Below are 22,882 nucleotides of genomic sequence, written 5' to 3' on the forward strand. Positions count from 1 at the left end.
GGGGCGGTGCTCATCCCTGTTTCCAAGCCATAGAGCCAGTGTTTTGTCCGAAGACAATCTTCCGTGGTCACATGGCCAGTGCGACTTAGACACGGAACGCTGTTACCTTCCCACCGAGGTGGTCCCTATTAATCTACTCGCATTTGCATGCTTTTGAACCACTAAGTTGGCAGGAGCTGGGACAAGTGACAGGCGCTCACTTCGTCACGTGGATTCGATCTTATGACTGCTTGGTCTTCTAACCCTGCAGCACAGGCTTCTGCGGTTTAGCTCACAGCGCCACCACGACCCACTCTAAAAGCTATGCTGCTGACTGGAGGATTCTGATTCTTTTTGTAGGCCAAAAGTAACTTTTTCAAGTTCTGCTCTCAGCCGCTGGTGAAGAGTGCTATGCTATAGATTTCATCATAAAATATTTCATCAAAAAAGCTATAAAATCTAAATTTGACTTCAGAAGTGGTTTAATCACTGCCATTTTTCAAACAATTGGAACAACCCCATCCCTTCAGGAGGCATGTTGATATCCACATAGTCAGTTCTGCACTGACAGATTTTACAAACCATGACACAGGCAAGAATCCAAAGAGCAGGTGGTTGGGCTTAACCCTCCAAGCAGCTTGCTCACATCCTCAGGCTGTAGAAGCACAAAAGTATCTACAACAGGAGCAGATGGCGCATTGGCTGCATCTATCTCCAATTCTGTCAAAACTATGGCATCTAGGTCAGAATACACATGAGTTATTTTGTCTACAAAGTGAAGTACATATTGACTACAATGGGCCTTTGAGAGTTTATGATGTCAACCTACTGGACATGAACTAAGCACGTCCTTTCTGTTTGTTGTCAAGTTGTTTCCAACTTATGGGTCACCCAACAAATTAAGGATTTGTAAAAGGATCCATTATTAACCACCCAGCTCAGTACTTGGAAACTAAAGGCCACTTCTTTTATTGAGTTAATTTTTCTCATATTAGGTTATCCTCTTTTCTTACTTCCTTTTAAATTTCCCAGCATTATTGTATTTTCCAGTTAGTCTTCTCATGACATGCCCATAGCCTTGATTTAGATATTTTAACTTCTATTGAGGGTTCCAGCTTAGTTTGATCTAGAAACCACTTATCTATCTCTTATGCCCATGGTATATGTAAAACTCTCTTCCAATGCTATATTTGCAAGTGGATCATTTTTTCCCTACCAGCTTTCTTCCCTGTTCCATTTTCACATACTGTATAGACTAATTGAGAATGCCATAGTATAAATGATTTAATTCTTGGGGGGAAAACACCCTCCAGTATATGACTGTGAGATGTTTTTCTGTATCCACAACTAAAGTGCTAGGAAATGGCCTGGTACTGTTGCACAATACTGTATTGTGTCTGTGTTGCTAGCAGGAAAAAGGATGCCAAACTTCACATAGCCAAGGGAAGCCTGATTGTCAACAATACCCATGACAGCAATCAAGATGGACTACAGGATACATCTTTGTGCTCACTATCATTTCTTCTAGCATTTTATTTATTTATTTATTTATTTATTTATTTATTTATTTATTTATTTATTTATTTATTTATTTATTTATTCATTCATTCATTCATTCATTCATTCATTCATTCATTCATTTTGGTTGCTTTGTGGCTCCAAGCAATAGAAACCTGGAGAACTTGTTAAAAAGCAACCTTGATTATTGCTTTGTGTTTGGATGAGAAGTGGTTAACTGATGAAAAAAGGAGTCAGGTTCTGGGATTTTCCCCTGCTTGGTGTCTTTTTGTGAATGGCAATGAACATGAGATGCTGTTGGTTATGGCAGAGTATAAGCACCGAAGTTCGACCAACCTCAAGCAGGTTGAGACACATTGCCAGACACAAAGCAAAAACAAAGAACAACAAACCAAAAACCCCATGTTCACATATTAAATAACTGAGATTCTGTTCGGTATTCTTTTTAAAACATTTTAAACAATATTTTCAATATCTGCATTTTATTATTTTTTTTAATGCTGTGTCCCCATTTTTACAACCAGACACAGACTTAATGAGTACTCACATAAGTTCTCATTATTGTTGATTTTCAAAATCTCACCATGATTAGATTCCAACTGGCACTTTCTCCAACATCAGTTATATTTTCCTGATTCCCTGTGGAAATAAGTTCCCTGTCTCGTTTTTCGCCACACTCCCACATTCACTTTCTGCCCATTGCAATATGCAGGAATTTGCCAAATTCTGTGAACCTACGTGACCTTTGCATAGGTAGATACTATGCAAGATGTTTTTGCCATGTTATGCCATTAAAGAAGTGTAGAAATCCTGCACAGTTTTGTGTTGCTTACATCCTTTTGCTTTTTCTCTACTTCAGATTGAAACCTCCTTCAGACAGGGACATGTATGTTGGCCTTTGTTGCCCGGAAAACCCTCAGAAACTAGTGTGTTCTTCAGTGGCAGTAACAACAGCCACCATAACAGCTACCAAAACCACAACAATTTAAAACAGGAGCAATTTTTAAAATCAAAATTTAATCAAATTTAACCTCCATCTAGGCAGGTCTAATGGCTTAATAGAAAGTACGCACATAATTAGTTGCATTCTTCCCTCCGTGTTTTTAATTCCCGTTTTGGTCTTACTGAATCAAGGAGATGATGTCTCACACTTCCTAAGGCAATACAGGGGAGGTGTACAGCAGAGGTTATACTCTTTCACCAGTTACTGAAATAGCTGGGTTTTATTTTGGCCCGTGCAGTGTATTGGACAGAATGGTGCACTAGGATCTGGGAGACCTGGGTTCACCTCCCTGTTCTGCCAGGGAAACTGTCTAAGAGATGGCAATAGGAAACCATTCCTTAAGTATCTCACTTATCTAAAAGAACAACAACAAAACAAAACAAAACACTATTAAGGTTGCCATCAGTTGGAAACAACTTGACAGCACATACCAACTTTGGCAGGCTGATTTGGCTTTCTAGCATTCAAGCGCTCTGGAGGAGACTCACTAGCACTGGATGACTGCACATTACTTAGATTCCTTCCAGCATTCTTAAAATAATCAGACACACAAAAATGAGGTGACCAGATACAACATCCTATTTGGTCTTTGCATCTAGGACAAAGCTCCCAGCTTTTACTACTATCAACAAACGTGCGAAGAAAGTTAGTTCAAGAGAAAGTGGCTGGCTTAAAAATCGCCTGCTGGTTTCCTCATGCATAAAAATTAGGCCCCCCCCCACAGAAATGATGCTGGGAAATCTGTTCTTGGTGATTTGTAGCATCATGTTATGCACACTAGCCAGAAGATACAGAGAAGTCTCGTGTAATGGTTCTAAAATCACAGCTGCAACAGTCACATATTAATCACATTGCTAGTGATTCTGGAAAAGAAGGACTTGCATATTTCACATTGTAAGAATAAAGCTTTCTAGAAATAGTTTAAAAACATTAACAGAGAAACAGAATAACATTGAAGTGGATCTGTCCAACAAGGGCTGCTAGAATTGCATACTAGATCGTTCTTCAGCTGCTGAGTAATATTTTAATATTTTGGCTCCAATTGAACCCTCCCCCGTGGTCTTTCTGAAGCCACCGCCACTCAGCTGGGCGAAAATGCTCGGTGGGGATTTGCGAGGACCACGGGGGAGGGCTCCCCTGCGGTCCTTCCGAAGCCACTGCCACTCAGCTGGGCGAAAATGCCGGCGGTGACTTCGGAAGGACCGCAGGGGAGGGCTCCCCTGCAGGCCTTCCCAAGCCACCGCCGCTCAGCTGGGTGAAAATGCTGGCTGGGGCTTTGCGAGGACTGTGGGGGAGCCCTTCTCGCAGTCCTCGCAAAGCCACCACCAGCATTTTCGCCCACCTGAGTGGTGGGAGCTTCTGAAGGACCGCGGGGGAATCCTCCCCTGCGGTCCTTCGGAAGCCACCGCTGCTCAGCTGGGTGAAAATGCCAGTGGTGGCTTCGGAAGGGCCACAGGGGAGCCCTCCCCCGCGGTCCTCCCAAAGGCCCCATTTTCACACAGCTGATCGGTGTTTCCAAAATGGCCGCTTGCTGTGTTGCCTCGCTTTAGAGGCACCGAAAATGGCCACCCCTATGGAGGATCTTCGCATAACGGTGAGTTTTCTCCCCATAGGAACTCATTAAACAAGGTTTAATGCGTTCCTATGGGGTTTTTTGCCCTGTATAGCGACGAATCTGGATAGCGACGATTTATCCGGAATGGATTATCGTCGCTATGCGGGGCACCATTGTATTACCTCAAACTTTTCTGATATACTGTAGGCCTTTGCCATGTTTCAGTGTGCCTCTTATGACTTAACAACAATAAGCAACAGGATTTTACCTATTATTATTTGTACTTACTGTACCATAACATATTGCAACAGGATTCATCATTCCCACTGACATAAGGAAATCCATGCACCTTACAAATGTGCACAAGGAAGAAGTCAAAGCCTTTTAAATAATAGATCTAATTGTAACCTGAATTAGCAATTCCACTTAACAAGTCAAATAATAACAACAATAAAATAATAATGGACATTTGAGCAAAGAACCTCCACCTGCAAGGCACCAAGTCAAATAATTACTGTAATGTAAGAGTTAATTGCTCCATACTAATGTTTGAAAATAATTTAGATAAAAACATATTTTCTTAATATTCATTTAAACAGCAAATCTACAAACATCTAAGAAATTATCAAGCATTATTTGAGTTTATCACAAGGGTTTCATAGCATGCTAGTTGTCAGACTCTCCCTATAACACTAGAATTTTCCTGGTTTATACCTACTGGGGAACAGAAATAATTATGATAAGATGAAATTAATCAGAACTTTGGCTGTACTGATATAGCTATTATGTTTCTATGCTCCAGTAAATCACATTGCAAAGGTTATATAACACAAGGCAAGAAATGTATTAGTTGTTGTTTAGTTAAGCAGTTCATGCATTGTTCTAATAATTAAGTGCTAGAACATGCAAAGCTAGAAAGATTTAATAATAATTCTCTCTCATTAAAGATACTGCTAAATCTTCAAATGGGTGTTAATCATCTTAATGATTATGCATTTGTTAATTGCACAGTTGGGACAGAAATTAATTAGAAGTGGTGTATTAAAAATTCAAAGGTTTTGTAAAAGTGGCATTTTGATGATATGGGACATTCTGTGCAAAACCAATTTATCATCACTCTCTTTCTAGAGCAGCAAAAGAAGCTGGTGGGTGAACTATATAGACAAAGTAGTTTGCAATTCCTTGTAATTTGGAATCACAGATAATATTAGAAGGGCAAAAGGTGTACTGAGAACATGGGGGGGGGCTTAAAAAAGAAACTGCAATTGTTTACTTTCCTTTGAAAATCTTTTTAAAAGTAGAAAGAACCCAAGAAAGCTGTGCTAAGGAAAAAGTACAACACAATCTGCCAGAGCCATTAAACTCAGTGATGTTTCACAACAACTTCAAGGTTGCATGATTATTTCCTCCAAGAGGGGAAAATGCAGGCTAGTATCCTGTTGCCTAAACACAAAGCAGAAATCACACAAGCAACCCCCCAACACATGCCAGAATTCCTCCCTGCAGTCACACTGCATTTGCTTTCTAAATGCAAGAAAATTATGTCCTAACAACACATTTTTGGTATTGCTTTTTATATTTCCAGCAGCAGTTTTGAAGTTTCTGCCATAATTCCTAAATGCAGAAGATGCTCCACAACAGCAGTATTTACACACAAAAGTCTGCTCCCAACCACGGTATCAGTTGAGAAAGGTTGATTTATGAAAGACCCATGGATTGATTCAGTGATACACTCAGGACAGAGAGTCCTGCTGATGCTCAGGCCTCCAGTCCAAGTGAGAGGACAACCCTCTCTCCTGAAAGGTCACACATGGAAAAGCTTCCGTAACACCAGAATACAACCCCTCTCACCCCAGACTGAAATTACCTGCTGTTGCAGAGGCCCCTTGAATCCTAAATTTTCTGCCATCCGAAGTGCTTGAGTGTCTTTTACACCTTCAAAGATATCTATTTCCTCCTGTTGACAAGAAAGGGCAGAAAAACTGAGGTAAAAGGATCCATTGCGTAAACAGATTTGTAACTTCAAAAGTGAAAAAGAAATGCTTAATACATATTTGCAAACTGGTAATTAAAACATGGCACATCGCCAGCTTTCCAACACTGAGGCTACTTGTGGCTGCCTATAGGGTATGTTATAATTACCACGCCATCTATGAAAAAGGATCCCTCCCGAAACCATGTAATTCTTCAGGGTAGCATGCTGACAAGACAATCTGACACTAGTTTTCACTTTTAATTACTATACAGATGGCAGTGATGAATACTTACTCTGTTGATTCCTACGACTAGTTTGGCATGGAGCCAAAGGGAGAATGCCCAGTACTATTTCTCCCAATGTGTAAGTTTCAAATATTTTTCCCCCGCCAGTATGTATGTATGTATGTATGTATGTATGTATGTATGTATGTATGTATGTATGTATGTATGTATGTATGTATGTATGTATGTATGTATGTGTGTGTGTGTGTGTGTGTGTGTGTGTGTGTGTTTGAGTGAGTGAGTGAGTGAATGAATGAATGAATGAATGTTTAATTAGCTCACTAGGCACATCTGCTGACTCTGTTGTTATGTTACAATACTCCCTTACTGTCGCTACTTAATTACATAGCTCCCATCAGAATACGTTATGCCATCAACCATCCATCAGTATAATAATATAATGTAACAACTAGCTGGGATTGTTACCAGTAAAATAAACTACATGTATTGCTAATTAAATAGGATATATTTATCTGCCGAATGAATAGAGGATAATTTATAGATTAACATAATTAACTGGTATAGCTGATACCACTTCCAGCTATGTGTGGAGGTCTGCACACTTGAATGTTCCTCCACAAAACTACCTCTATGAATGCAGAAACCAAAATCTTTGGTATGTCAGACTTCTTTGTTGGGTAGGAATTCAGACATTGCATGTCTCACATCCAGCCTTCCTTCCAAAAAATATTAAATCCAACCATCACCTTATGGAATGAGTCGACTGATTATAGGATTTGGACTTAAGCCCATTTATGGAAGGCTGCTTAAGCTGTAGTTACACCCACTTAACAGGGAGCAGCCCCAATAAATTAATATAAGGCTGTTCCCAAAGGGAGGATTTTCAAGACTAATAATCTAAGGACAGGTGGCTAGTCCACCTTAAGAGTTTTGGTTATGCTTAGTTTTGGTGAGGAAAGGAAAAAGATGGAAAAAGCAGTGAGAAAACACAGGAGGATTACAAATAGTTCAAACTCCCTGTGACAGGTTATTTGCATGATAAACATCTAATCTGGAAGCAACTTTTGTAAACTTACCTAATATTTCACATATGACAAAAAAATTACTTAGTTATATGCCATCAAGTCAGAAGAGACATATACCAGCCCTAACAGAGCTTTCAGAAATATTAAAGAGTGGTTTTACCAGTTTTTCTCCACCAGTGACTCCATGGTCAAGTGGAGAATTGAACCTTTATCTACAGAGTCCTAATCCACCACTCTATAGACTACAGTATACTGGGTATCTGAGAAAAAATTACCATGACCTAATTACGGTGGGCTATATTAGGGTCAAGAAATGATGCAAAGGCTGTTTGTTTGTTTATTTATTTATTTATTTATTTAATATCCTGCCTATCTGGTTGGTTAAGACCACTCTAGGCGGCTAGAGTGGCATCTGTTCATGATTATGCTCCTCTTGAATTCTATCCATGAGCTCAGCAGTAAAACGTTGATATTGTACATTCCACCGTCAAGATAGATGTGAGTGAAAATAGTCAAATTAGTCTCCATCCAGCCCAGATGCCCTCTATTCCAAGTGGCAGAATCTGTCTTAAGATTCTTTTAACTGGGATCCTTTTAACTGGAAATGCCAACAAGTGAGCCTGGCACACATTTATTTCTTTATTTGTAGTTATCTGCTTATGGTTTTTCTGCCTACCAAGGCTTTCAAAGTGATGTACAATGGACATACTACAACCATCAAAATAATATTAACAACTTTACTACAAAACAGATTTGAAACACTGCAACCCCCCCTTGTTTTAAAACATAGTTTAAAAGCTCATTTTTAAAGAAACTCAAGGATAAAAATCCCTTTCACAACAAAATTGTTTTGATAGCCCACTGGAAGCTTTCGCACAAAGACATCCAGAGTTTAGAAATGTTATCTTTTTGTACTGTACAGTCCATGCTGCCTGGGGGCATTTGGGGAACTGTAGTTCAAAAGGTAACTCCCCCCAACCACTCTACCACAGACTGAATCTCCACCACTTCATGAATCAATGGGATTCATATGGAGTAGAAATAGCCCTTCCATCCTTTACATTGGGACCTCTTTGCACAGCCATGTCCTGCTAGACACTCATTCAAAGCCATGCCATCAGTACACTACTGCGCACACGTTCATACTTTAAAGGTTTCAAACCAAGTAGTAAGCTTTGAGGTGGTACCTTGAAGATGAGTTCAGGGGTTTTGGCAGCCACTTCTTCAATATCAACCCCGCCTTGCGGGCTGCCAACCAGAACAGGTCCGTTACAAGCTCGATCCATTAACACTGCAAAATAGGTTTCTCTGGAAATGTCGAGTGCTTCTGCCACCATAACCTGCAAAGGATTGTGTGGCAATGTATTATTCGCATGCCTTGGCTAGCAATATCCAGCAAAAACAGTATTTTATTGGCTGTGTTAGAAATACAGGTTCTTAAGTGAGGAAATGACCATTATTCAGAGAGAACACAATGTACTGTAATAAATGTGTGCTGGAGCTCAACTCACATTCTTGAATCCTTCATTGATTCCTCTCGTCACAAAAGGAATCAACGACTTTACTGCAACATCATACATTAGATATCATTTCCATTTCATTTTCCTTCTGCATTATGGAAATCATCCACAATGCCGAATGAAGTGTATGCTAGAGGAAGGAAACTACTATAAACTAAGGAAGCACATTAAGACATGTGGGTTTTTTTTTTAAAATACAGGAATGCAGCAATATTACACTTACCTTGGTCCTATTAGTTATTCTTTATCATCAAAGGAAATAAAAATAAAAGAAAATTAAAAATCGACTGTGACTTTTTAGCACTTCTTTTAACACACAATGAAAAGTAAGTCAGTTTCAAATGCTGCACAAATAAATAATCCCAATGGCACATTAAGGGAAAATACCATAAGGTCCAGGTTTTAGAAGAGGCTATGCCTTTTCTTAATACCATCAATGGAACTCCCAGAACCACCCAAAATAAGATGGCATGTGAAGGGAATGCCAAATGTCATTGATTCCATCTGAAGAATCTTTTCTATAACATGGGATGCCCTTCTTTAATTGATCTTCTAATCATACCTGAGCTAACAAATATATTTGGCAGGAATATATGTCCACTGCTTTGTGATGCATCTACAAGTTCTCTGATGTGCCCCCCCCCAAAGGTTCCATAATACCTGGTATTTAATGCAGAATTGGCTTTTATTACAGAAAAAAAGACAAAGCAATTTTCTATAGCCTGGTTGAGAAAGCATTGAATATTGGCTGTTTCAAGAACACCAAATGGAATTTTCAGCGAAGCTTCCTGGGTTTCAACTCAAAGCTGCTCCAAAGGCTCAGCATCTCTTCTTTCTCCCATCTAAATTGCATCTCCCTGCCCTCCTGCCTGCCCCTCAAAGCCAAAATGCACAACCCTCCTGGGCAATCCAATACTATTATAAAAATGCTTCTAAAAATCTGGGGAGGGGGGGGAAATCTGTGTCAGCAGTTTGGTACAGAATTGCCAGTTTCTTTAATGGGACTCCTTTGAAAGCCCAGGAAAAACTAGAAAAATTACTGTGTGGACCACAACTCCCAGAAGCCCCTAGACAACACTACTTGGGGTGAGTGAGTGTGACATTCTAAAGCTGTGGGTTCAAAAAGCCTTACATCCACTCCTTCACTGCAACTGGTCTCTCCTACAAAGGCCACTGAAGGTTTTTTTGGACTTCTTAACTAGAGACAGTTGCTCTCTTCAGGCATTACAATATCTGGATTCATAGCACATTTAAAGTACATGTGATCAATGAATGGAATCTGAAGAAATGTTCATTCTCTTGAGCATGTTCTGCACCCAGGTGGGAATCCTGGAAAAAATCCTGCTTGCCTCTTCTTCAGAATCACTATTGATGGCATGAGTAAAGCAGCTACTGAGAGGATCGGTCTAGGCACTAGATAAATCTAGATGCCGTCATCCCTGAACAAAATGCACGCCATTTAAATATCATTATGCCAATGAGTGCAGAAAGCTAATCTAGGTTGGTTGGTGGGTGGATGTTTTGGCTGTTTGGTTGGTTTTGTTGGCCCCCTTTACTGCAGGGCTGCAAATACCCAGGCCACAACCTGGCTCTCCTACATGGTCGCTACCATTTGTTAATATTTATATAGTACAATTGTTTCTACATCTGTATTATTATTTATACAGCATGTATAAATTTACAACGTAATTACAAAATGAAGTAGTCCCTGTCTGGAGGTGCTTACAATGCGCACATGGGCACAAGATGTAAGGGATCTGATCCTTTGATCTACATATTCACTGTAGATATTCACTAACACTACTTTTCTCAGTTCCCAGGCCCCTTCTGGAACTCTGCTCCCGCTGGAGGGGCAAAAAGGTAAACTGCCACTCTTTGAAGACTACAGTAGACATTCTCATATCAAATAATTTCTAGCCCTCTCCCTTGGACACAATTGTCAAGGCACAAATCCCAATTTTTCCTCGAAAAGTAGACCAAGAGTCTACTTCCAGTCCCCCACCCCCACTTCAGCTGGCGTGGCCCAAATGAGCGCCACAAGAGGGGAAATTGGCCTCTGGACCCTTAGAACTTGCCCAACCTTATCCTGCTGTGTATAAAACCCATAGTGTGTATAAAAGCAAATCTTCTGGGTGTTTGGACACACTTAAGGGTAAGCCGAGATTTAACTCTGCCCTTATTCGCAACACGGGTCAAACCATGCACAAACGCCTCCAGGAAAACAGCAAGACAGTTTTCTAATTCAAACTCTTTCTCAATTTGATATCAATGTAGGTATCAGAGACTGGAGTGAGGAGCTGCATCCTAAACCCACACGTCATATCCAGTATAACTCTTGAAAAAATGGGGGCTGGGAACGAGCAGCAATTCCCTGGCTGAAGCTTTACATTAATCTGAGGTCTGTTCTAGGTCAGCGCAGAATGAGTACAGACCATAGAGGTGGAGAGGTATCTTATTACTAATGCTATTACTCCGCTGAGATGGTCCCAATACACTAAAATGCTAGTTAATCTGCCCTTGAAAAAGAAGAGGGAAAAGATGTGCATCCTTGGGGAAGGTTGAAAAACTCAACAGCCCATCCTAAAACCGAACACGAACCACAAAGCAGGCTCCCTGCATAAAGTAATACAGGGACACGAAAAGATGTCTTTAACAGCTTCCCAATGGTAGGAGGATTCACCTCAGAGATTTGGCAAATTCTGAATGGGAGCCTTCTCCTAAGCTCTATAAGAGGAATCTGTGAAAGCTGTGTGTGAATGCTTTTCATCTGGAATCATATGTTTGCCCCCCCTCCTACCTTTCAAGATGATTAAAGCTATGAATCTCAATGAATTAATGGTTTCCTCTGTTTAGAAAATAACTATCACCAAAGGCTTTTGTAGCCTCTTCCAAGAATCAACCATTACTAGCAAGGCATATTGGTGGGAGGGAGGAGGGAGCCGTGGAATCACCAAGGTCTTTAATTCAAACTTTCCCAAAGTTAATTCTCTTAGTGCTTAGAGTAAAGGGACAGGTAGCCGGTTGAGATAAACAGAAAACTGTCTTTGCAGATAACCAAACTCTCCAAACGTCAAGATGCCGTAAGAGAATTTTATGTAAACCTATAAAATAGCTGCCAACTTCTGAAGAAGCCAGGGGGGAGCTCTGTTTATTTAAGACAGATTGATCTTGCACCAACATTTTAAGTATTACTGCAGGGAAAGAAAAGTACTTTCTAAAGCTCATTTGTCGATAAGGACACCATCTGTACTCAGGACATAAACCAAGACGTCCCAGTTCTTAGCTACCCCACCCCCCTTCTCAAGCAAGCCTGGAAGCCAGGGCTGATGAAACTTCTGTATTTGAAATCCTCATTTCCTCTCCCAGGATCAGAATTTCTAGGGTGGGGTGGGGGGGTTGGAAGGGACCTACATCAAAGTGTATTGGGGGTGAGAGGGAAAGAGAAAGTGAAGTCAGGTAAACAAAATGCACACCCCCTTTTTATTATTCTAATAATTCTTACAATGCAGTAAAAGTTGTATATGTTGCATCCGAACAACCTATTATAATGTTCTAAAAATATATTGCTATCAGCGAGGAGTGTGCCACTGACTTCAACAGAAAGCAGAGTGCCTTTAGGGAACAGGACAAAGTGGTTGGTCTGATTCTCTCTGCACTCATGGAGCTGTCCACTCCAAAGATGAACAGCAGAAATCCACTTTTACATGAGTACTGAGTAAAATCTGAAAACCTTGCACAGATCTGATTGGAGGCAGTAAGTTTACTCTGTCTCCACATGTCAGGCCAACAGATTTAGAGGCTCCGCCACTAAGAACAAGTCTATATGTTTATTATTATCAATTTAGCATTTGTTCATTCAAGCTATTTAAGTCCTGCCAGGGGCATAATTTTATACATGATCCAAATCTGGACAGAAACACCCTCTTCCTCGTAAAGTTATAAATGACATCCTAAGGACTGAATCTGCCCTTTGCAACAGCATCACACTGGTGATCACAATCATTTTGGAAAATTATCATAACTAATTCCTAAAATAATGAGCTATTACATCCTATCTGCATGTCACACGCAAACTCCATTTTATTCAATGACAGACAGTAGTCATTAATTAAAACCAGCCCACATGGTGGGATCACTTAAACCTTTTTTTTCCGGTCGCCATTAATTCTTGGAAGTTTTCGGCCTGGCTGAGAGAGTATTTAAAGAGCAGTTTCATTTACATAATCTATCCTAAACATGCAAGCCTTTCATTTCCTATTGATTTCAGAAGAAATGCAGAAACCTTCCTTTCACCCATAACCATTCCAAAATGCATCTGTATTGTTTAAGTCATGAGTAAAGAAGTCAGTAGATTTGAGACTGATTAAGAAGTAACTAGAAATCAAGATAGTCTGGGATGATTTAGAAAAGATGGGCACCATTTCCATACACCTAAAACATTCTGGCAGCAATCCTGTGGATAATTATTATATACCTGTAAAATTCCCCGAAATCAGTGAAATGCATTGGTCTGGATAACTGCAGACTGTGAAAATAGTTCTAAGTCAAGACTGCTGCCTTCCTTTGTGGTTCCTAGGCAGAGCATAAGTCAGGTCGTGTTTTTGTTGTTGTTTTTTCATTGTATGCTATGGATTGGTACAAACCTGTTTTTGCCAAGCCAGACTTCAGAGTCTCAAGCCTCTTACCTGGAGATATAAAATCACACTACACTAACAGCCAAGATCCTGAACATGTCAAGCAATGTACAGTACATATTTTCAGTTAACAATGCATTAAAGAATCACATAATAATTGCATCGGAAGGCACCTATAAGGCCACTGAGTCCAACCCTCCGCTCATTCTGACAGATGGTTGTCCAATTTTCTCTTGAATGTCTCCAGTGCTGGAGGGTTAACCACCTCCTTAGGTAACTGGTTCCACTCTCATACTGCTCTAACAGTTAAGACGTTTTTTCCTGATACTCAGCTTCAATCTGGCTTCCTGAAGCTTGAGCCCATTATTATGAGTTCTGCACTCTGGAATGATCGAGAACATTGAAAGGAACAGGAAACAGATAGTTGAAAGCAGCTTGTGAAATATGGTACTCTGCTTTTGAAAATACACAAATGGGTACAATTGCCTAAGACTTGCAGCCCACCTCATCACTGTTTCAGAAAGTTACATTTGATGATTGCAATTCCGCTTATTTCCCAAGTCATCGACCATACTGGCTGAGTGATTATGGGACCTGTAGTCCCAGAAAGTAAATTTTCCAGGATCTGCATTTTGTCCAGCACTATCTTCCCTCAGTAGAACCTGATGTACACAAACCACATGTTATACCACTCAGCTGTGACGCTTTGTGTCTCCCCATGAGACCAGAAGTTCCAAAAGGCAACCTGAATGACTTAAGTAAAGAGGACCAGACTTTTCCATTTTGTTCCTTCTTGCCAGCCAGAGAAAACTTTTGCATGGCCTCAAGCTTTGTCTTCACTGCTTTTAAGTAGACCCAAGAAGTATGTTTTAAGATGTGGAACACAGAATATATAAAAATTACCCAGTGACTTTCATTATCAGATTAACAGTATTTGGAAAATCATTAAGAGAACAATGAAATGTCTGTAAAATGCAGATCCGTTGCACAGTAACATACCGTAACAGAATCATAATAAGAGCGGCAGGTTTCACTTACCTTCTTAACTTTAACACCTCCCTTCGGTGTTTGCTTTGTCACAAGATTGTATCCAATCATCTGTTCAGCAAGCTGTCGCACCACATTAGGGCTACAAGCAAAGGAGAAAATGGGTGGCAGAAGACAGAAGGGGAAAAATATACAGAATTTTAAAGACTATAATAGTAAGGACCTTTTTTTAAAAAAAGGATATTTGACACATACAATACAGTGGTGCCTTGCAAGACGGGTGCTCCGTTTAATGACGAATCCGCATTACAACGAGGTTTTTGCGATCGCTACGACATTTTGAATGGGGGAATTTCACTGCGTGATGATCGGTTCCCTGTTTCGGGGACCAATTTTCGCTTCCCGACAATCAAAACAGCTGATCGTTGGGTTTTCAAAATGGCCACTGGGTCCTCAAAATGGCTCCCCGCTGTGTTTAGGAGCCATTTTTCACTGCACAGGCACCTGAAAATGGCCACCCCTATGGAGGATTTTCGCTGGATGGTGAGTTCTTAGCTGATTGGAACACATTAACCAGGTTTTAATGCGTTTCAATGGCTTTTTTAGTTTTGCTTTACGACGTTTTCGTTCTACAGCGATTTCACTGGAACTAATTAACGTCGTAATGCGAGGCACCACTGTATACAGAATTTGAAACCACAACCTGGTGTGGTTTTAAAAAGGGACCAGGCAAATTCAACTTGTTGGTCAATGTACAAACAGAGTTCTAGACTAGATAGATCTTCATTTAGAATCAGCATGACTCTTCCTATGTTTAGAAAATATTGCGGTAATTTCCACACTTACTCCTTGGTTAGGTGCACACCTCCCTTGAGCCCGCTGCTGAAAATACCTTTTCCTCTTCCTCCAGCTAGGATCTGAGCCTTCAACACGATTTCTGTAGCCCCTGTAAGGAATATATATATAAATATATATTCTAGTTGATCACATTGCACTATAGGTGAATTATATATTATGATTTTTGTATGCGGTCAAAAGAAAAAATGGAAACTCTGTTACACAGCCTTATATTAACACCAATATTACAATAACTTCATTTTAAAAAAAGATTATAGTAGCACAGAAACCAATAGCACACAAACACAAGACAATCTCTTACTCAGGAGTTCACATGGGCTTCAATAAGCTCTGCAAAAAGACACTTCAAGACACAGCTGGTAAATTTTGCAGTGCCAGCAGTTGAAAGAAACCTCTAGGTCAGTGGCAGTGCACCTGCTTTGCGTCCAGAAAGTTCAACATCTGGCTTCTCCAGGTAAAATGAGGAAAGAAACCTACCTGAATCCCTGGAGAGCTAGAGAGAGTCAGTGTCCACAATATTAGGCTAAACAATTTAGTAAACTCCCATTAGCATCTGCCAGCATAGCCCAAAAAAAAAAAAAAAAAAAAAAAAAAAGGAATTATGGGAGTTGTAGTTCAAAACATCCAGGTTGCCTATCCCTAATCTAACTGATGTGCAACAAGCAAGGAACTGAACAGTCCATTCAGTTGCAACTGGACACTCTAAGATCTTTTTATTATTATTATTATTATCTTTTTTTATTTTCATCATATAACAAACAAACAACAGTCAAAGGAAGACAGATACGGGGGGAACAAGGGGAAGTGGTTACAATAATACAATATATAGTATAGTCTTGGCTCCATGGCTGTGTTACAATGCTAAAATCTGTAACATATGCTATATTCTGTACTCATGTTTGTTTCTGGGCCACATCATAAAACATTTTCCAGCTTTTTAAAACATATGTTCTCAGGTTCTCATGTAATGCCTCTGACAGGCTATCCATTTCTGCAACACCCAACAATTTTTAAATCAGCTCCACCACCTTCGGGTTTTCCTGATTTTTCCTTTTTTGGGGCCCAAATCAGCCTTGGAGCTGTAAATATGTGCAACAATATAGATTTAAATTTTTTTACCAACAATATCTGGCATTATATTAAAAAGAAACATTTCTGGTTTAAAGGTTGTATAATTTCTTGTGTAATATCTGTTATCTGTCTCCAAAATCTTTTTACTCTATTGCATGTCCACCACATATGAAAAAAGTCTCAGCTTGCTCACCACACTTCCAACATGAGATGCTAACCCCTGATGCCATTTTTGCCAATTTTACAGGTGTGAAATGCCATCTATAAAACATCATTTAAAGATGTTTTACTCTCAGGTTTACTGATTTTCTCTCAAGTTTACTGGTTTAATTCATCTATAGTTATCATTCCACATTTGAGTCCAATCATTTATGTCTATATTATAACCACAATTTTGTGCTCATTTAATCATCACTGCTTTCACCCTTTCATCGTCTAAACTGTATTATAACAAAAAGTATACATTTTTGTATAATCGTAACACTAGTATAAGTCCATAACTCATCCACCTGAACCTTCTCTTCATAAAAGCCCATTATTTTGTCTTTTTAAAGCCCTGATTCTAATTTTAACATTGCCCACCAGTCCATTATAGACCTATTTCCTTCAGCTCCTGTATATTTTTTAACTGTTGCCTTTTATAAATATATCTCAATTCTTTCAACATTAGAGAAGGCTGTGTAAAAGCTTCCAAAGGCGCTACCCGTATCAGAATATTTTTGTATATTTGCCCCTCAAATTTTTGTCAAACCTGGTATAGCGCTCTCCTTACAATATGATCAGAAAAATGTGTTTGGTCTTTGACCTAACATATCATATATATGTGTACCATAATAATGTCAAATCATGCCCTTCCAATTTTAAGTGTTTGGTCCTCCAAAGTAATCCATTCCTTTATCTAATTCAGTGTGCAGGCTTTGTAGTACAGTAAACAATTTGGTAAGCCTATTCCTCCTCTTTCTTTGAAATCCTGTAGGGCTTTAAATGTTATTCTTGGGTTTTTAGTTACCATATAAACTTAGAGAACACAGTGTCTACTTCTTTGAAATATTTATAATTCAACAGTATTGGCAAGTTTTGGAACAGGAACAGAAGCTTTGGTAAAATGCTAACCTTTATAGTTGCAATTCTACACAGCATTGAAAACTGCAATTTGCCTCAGTTTTCCAAATATTCCTGTTTTTCTTTAAGTATTGGGAGATAATTGTCTTTCATCAAGTTACTTGTTGTTCCTTTTTTTGTTTTTTTAGATATGCACTCCCAAATATTTAATTTTCGACGTTTGTTCAAAGCCAGTTTCTACTTCTGATTTTTTTTTTTTTTTTTTTTTTTTTGCTGATGTCCTGATACTGCACCAAAGTTTTCAGTTATGGATATTAATTCTCTAATCAATTGCTCTGGGCTTTCTAGCAATAGTACCAAATCGTCGGCATAAGCTTGTAGTTTGTATTCCTCTCCTTTTATTCCCAACCCCCTAATTCTGGGATTTCACCTTATTTGTCTGTTTAATATTTCTAATGTTAAGATGAAAAGTAAAGGTGATAAGGGGCATCCTTGTCTTGTGCCTTGTTGAATTTGGATCTCCTCCGAGATTTGGTCGTTGACCTTGACTCTTGCTTCTTGTGAATAGATTTATTCCACCACCTGAAAAAAGCTTCCTTGAAGGCCCATCATCTTTAATTGATTCAACATAAAGTCCCAATTCACATTATCAAAGGCTTTCTCTGCATCTAAAAAGATTAGCATCATTTGCTTTTCTGGATGGGCTTCATAGTACTCCAGTATATCTATTACTGTTCTTATATTTGCAGCCCATTTCCATTTACGTAGAAAACCAGTCTGGTCTTTATGTATCATCAGGGTTACGACCTTTTTCAGCCTGTTAGCCAAAATCGAGGCAAAAAATCGTATAATCCACATTTAACAAGGAAATTGGTCTATAATTCTTAATCTGATTCCTTTCCATTCCTGTTTTATGCATTAGAGATGTTTGGGCTTCTTTCCATGACTCAGGTATTTTCCCACCTGTATCAAGAGCGTCTAACAGTTTTTTGAAATGTGGGATCAGTTCTTCCTGGGAAGCTTTATAGTATTCTGCCGGTAGTCCGTCTGGTCCAGGCGTCTTATTGTTTTTTCTGGGTTTTCCATGCTTCCGTGATTTCATTCATTGCTATAGAGTTATTTAATTTTTTTGTTGCTCCAGTTCCTTCCAAGGAGGGTTCCTTCCAAGAATATCATAAAATTTTCATGCTATTTTTTAATTTTTCCCCATTTGAAGGTTTCCTTCCTTTCCTTATCTAGAAAGGAACTGATAGTTAGGTTTTCTCTTTCTTTTTTAATCTTATATGCAAGCCATCTTCCTGGTTTATTCGCATTTTCAAAGAAGTTTTTCCTTGCGAATTGTACTTTCCTTGTCATCTCTTCCTGGTCAAGCAAACTGATTTTGTGCTGTAATATATTATTCTTATTTTTAAGTTGTTGTGCTGTAGGATTTATCTTTAAAGCTGTTTCCTCTTTTTTAAGGGCTGCTAGTACATTTTGATACTACTTCTTTCTTTCTTTTTTTGCGCTATGAAATCAAATATCAGTCCCCGGAAGCAAGCCTTCCCCGTATTCCAGACATTGGCGATCCCAGTATCTTGAGATTTATTTGTTTTAAAGAAGAGCTCTAGTTATTTTTTAAAAATTTTCTTCAGATAGTTTTCATCCTTCAGTACTGTACAGAGGTATTTAGTCTCCAAATTCTTCTTCTTTGTGGACAACCCAGAGTCATCCAAATCGCGTTATGATCTGCATAAGTGTTTGGGGGAATTTCAATGTCTTCTACTTGCTGACTTAAATCTGCTGATATCCAACCATTATTTATTCTGAACCAGGATCAATGTCTGTTTGAGTAAAAGGTAAAGTCCTCTTTTTGGAGGAATCTAGTTCTCCATATATCAATTAATTTTAACTCTTCTGCCATTTCCAGAAAGTTTTTCAGAATTAGGTTTCTTCTTTCCCCCCCCCCTTTTCACCATCCATTATAATCTTTTTGATTATCAATTACCACCTTAAAATCTCCAATTAAACATATTTTTCCTCAGTTCTTGGAATTAAGTCCCCCCCCCTTTTTTGCTCTTCAAAGGATTGTCTTTGTTTTTCGTTTGAGGCATAATGTTCACCACTAGGATTTTTTCTCCTGCTTTCTGAACTCTGACCATAAGTATTCTTCCATCTTTAGAGGCATATATCAGTTTAGGATCTAGCTCCTTTTTTAAGTAGGTGGCCACTCCTCTTTTCTTTTGTCAATCGGCTGCTATACAGACTTTACCTAGTTTTGAGTTTTCTAGCAGGAGTCTACCATTGTCTTTAATACGAGTCTCTTGGATACAGATTATTCCTGCTTTGGCCTTAATCAATTTGCTGAATATCAATTTCCATTTCTGGGGGGGGGAATTAAGTTGTTTCACGTTCACTGATAGGATAGTGGTTTGATTAGACATCGTGGGGAGGCTTACTAGCAGATTTTTCTCTTGCTTTCTGCTTATTTCTTGTTGCCATCGGAGAGGTGGGTTTTTTTCAAGCTACTTGTCTTGTTTCCTCCTTCTCACCTTCTTCTTCCTCCATATCCTCCTCTGAAAATTGCAACTCTTCTTCTTTCAACTGAGGTTTGTGTCTCATTTCTCTTAAACACTAAGATTTTCAAAGTTTTTTTCATAAACGAACAAGCATGTGCATAAACGAACTTAACAACAGTCAGAGAGGCCAAATCTGGATGACATTCACAAAGTTTACCTATGGAAGGCAAATGACAGGTTTGTTTGGGGATGGAAGAAAAAGGGAAGACTCATTCACTCCCTTTCCTGTACCCTGATTTCAACCAAACACTGTCCCATAGCCTCTATTATAAAAACAGGTGTGAGATACAGTGGTGCCTCGCATAACGTTTTACGACGAAATCACATAACAACGAAGTTTTTGCGATTGCAAAAGCGATCGCAAAATGATGTTTCCTATGGTTTTTTTTTTCACTTTGCGATGATCGGTTCCCTGCTTCGCTAACAGATTATCGCGAAACGACGATTTTCGCACAGCTGATCGGCGGTTTCAAAATGGCCGCCGGGTAAAAAAATGGCCGCCCGCTGTTTTCTGGGATGGATTCCTCGCTGCACGGGGGGATGGATCTTCACTGGACGGTGAGTTTCAAGCCCATAGGAACGCATTAATCGGGTTTTAATGCGTTTCTATGGGCTTTTAAAAATCACTTTACAATGCTTTTGTTCTACAGCGATTTCGCTGGAATGAATTAACATTGTAATGCGAGGCACCACTGTATCTTGATTATGGACCTGTGCCCCATTTGTGCATTCAAGGATATATAAGATGGTGGGCTTTTTCTCTCTTAAAAGAATAAGGTCTAAGTAGGAGTGATACATTATATTTTTTTCCTCACAGTGTGTGTGAGGTGTGCACTAGAAATTGTTTCCCAAGCACTTACACTTGATATATCTCACTTTGAACCTTAAATCCTTCCCCTTGAAAATCTGCCATTCATTCTAATGTACCTTTCCCCAAGCCCAGCTTTTCTATAATTCATGCCACCCAAAAGGCAAATAACAAGAAATTTTTAATGCAACAACAGCAACAACAATGAAAATCCAGTCTTATATCTGTGTTGTCTATGCATACAAATTATTAAGATGAATTTGAAAAATAAATCACTTTCCAAGCAGACAAGACAGAAAGCCAGAAATCACTCCGTCCGCTGTGATAGAACATCTATTTTGGCATTGTTAATGGCTGCTATGAGCATTTAATTAGATTACTTTGAGTCGCTAACCGTCCCGACAATGAAGGCCTTGTATGCACCATGATAAGTGCTGTCAATTATGACTGCGATCATTACCCTTTGTGTCACCAGCTCTTTGGGCCAAGTTAGTTGTGTTCATAGCCTGCATACTGATGAATACTTACTTGGCAACAACAACTAAGGAGAAAGAGTGGGATGAAATAGGTGTTTTCTAATTTTTATTTTTGTTAACCTGCCAAAAGAGCATCAAGGCAATGAAAGAACCTACCTGACAAGCATGCAAGACATAAATGAGTACAGAGGAAAGTAAGCAGAAGTATGTAAAGGTTAGACCTCAAGTACTAATCAATATCACGACTTAGCCGAACACTTTACAAACAGGTTCCTCGCACCCTAGGGGAAAGTGACATGAAGTAATTTAATTCTATAGTTATTTGCCCAAGCTCTGGAAAATGAAGTAAATCAGCCAAATCTTATTTTACAGTAACCAGGCCTGATGGGTTAGTATTTACCAAGTTGATTCACTTCTTCACTGTCTCTGTTTCTATTTTATTTAAAGATCTGGTTCTACAAAAGCATATCACAGTCAATTCCTTTTCTTTTTTGTTATGCTGTCTCCCACCTGGATTCTCCGATTGAATTAGGAAAGAGTACCTCACACAAGTAATTTAATTGTACCTCAAATATATACATGATTCAACAATCTTGACAGTATTACACCCACCCACACCCAAAGCAATAGGCTTTGCATGGAAATGAAATAACCACATGTTCAGAAAATAGTATTAAAATGGATCTCTGTGGTTAACATCTATCAAATGACTTCAAACAAATTTACAAAAAACCTGCAAGTGTTAGATCCCAAATTAATTGGACACTGACACAAGTTTTGTTATTTTAATTGTTTACCAAAATAAATTCAAGTTATAGTTGAATACTGAATATGGGCTTAAAGTGCAGTCTCTCAGCTTTAGTTTGAGGCTATTCACATCCAAATTCGAGGAAGGGTTTAGGAATTACACCTTTTAATCTGTAAAAGGGATGTGGTGGCGCTGCGGGCTAAACCACATAAGCCTCTGTGCTGCAAGGTCGGAAGACCAGCAGTCATAAGATCAAATCCACGCAACGGAGTGAGCTCCCGTCACTTTTCCCAGCTCCTGCCAACCTAGCAGTTTGAAAGCATGCAAATGTGAATAGATAAATAGGAACCACCATGGTGGGAAGGTAATGGCATTCCGTGTCTAGTTGTGCTGGCCACATGACCACGGAAACTGTCTTTGGACAAACACTGGCTCTACAGCTTGGAAACAGGGATGAGCATCGCCCCCTAGAGTCGGACACAACTGGACTAAATGTCAAGGGGAACCTTTACCTTTAATCTGTAGCCCCCTCTTTTTCAAGGGACCAAAAGTAATTGGACAGTTGACTCAAAAGCCATTTCATGGACAGATTAGACTTTACCAAAAAATATCTTACAAAGCCCGCCAGGAACAACCTTTTTCTGGACAAATGAAACCAAGATCAACCTGTACCAGAATGATGGGAAGAAAAAAAGTATAAAGGTATTCGTGAAGGCTTTCACGGCTGCGATATAATTGTTGTGGGTTTTTCGGGTTCTTTGGCCATGTTCTGAAGGTTGTTCTTCCTAACGTTTCGCCAGTCTCTGTGGCCGGCATCTTCAGAGGACAGCAGAAAGACCCACAAACAAATAACACCTGAA

At 39.3% G+C, this 22,882-nt stretch overlaps 1 protein-coding gene across 2 annotated transcripts in view; it reads right to left on the minus strand.

Annotated features, from left to right (window-relative positions):
• SUCLG2 (succinate-CoA ligase GDP-forming subunit beta) overlaps window positions 1-22,882 on the minus strand; it is a 286,835-nt gene that overhangs the window by 117,789 nt on the left and 146,164 nt on the right. For both annotated transcript variants that reach the window (XM_020801680.3, XM_020801681.3), the window contains exons 3-6: window positions 15,288-15,387; window positions 14,493-14,583; window positions 8,488-8,640; window positions 5,923-6,012 (exon numbers count right to left, since the gene is read on the minus strand). In XM_020801680.3, coding sequence (XP_020657339.3) covers window positions 5,923-6,012; window positions 8,488-8,640; window positions 14,493-14,583; window positions 15,288-15,387 — 434 coding nt within the window. The remainder of the gene's footprint in view (window positions 1-5,922; window positions 6,013-8,487; window positions 8,641-14,492; window positions 14,584-15,287; window positions 15,388-22,882) is intronic.

The sequence above is a fragment of the Pogona vitticeps genome, chromosome 2 (genome assembly GCF_051106095.1).
Source record: "Pogona vitticeps strain Pit_001003342236 chromosome 2, PviZW2.1, whole genome shotgun sequence".
NCBI lineage: Eukaryota > Metazoa > Chordata > Lepidosauria > Squamata > Agamidae > Pogona > Pogona vitticeps.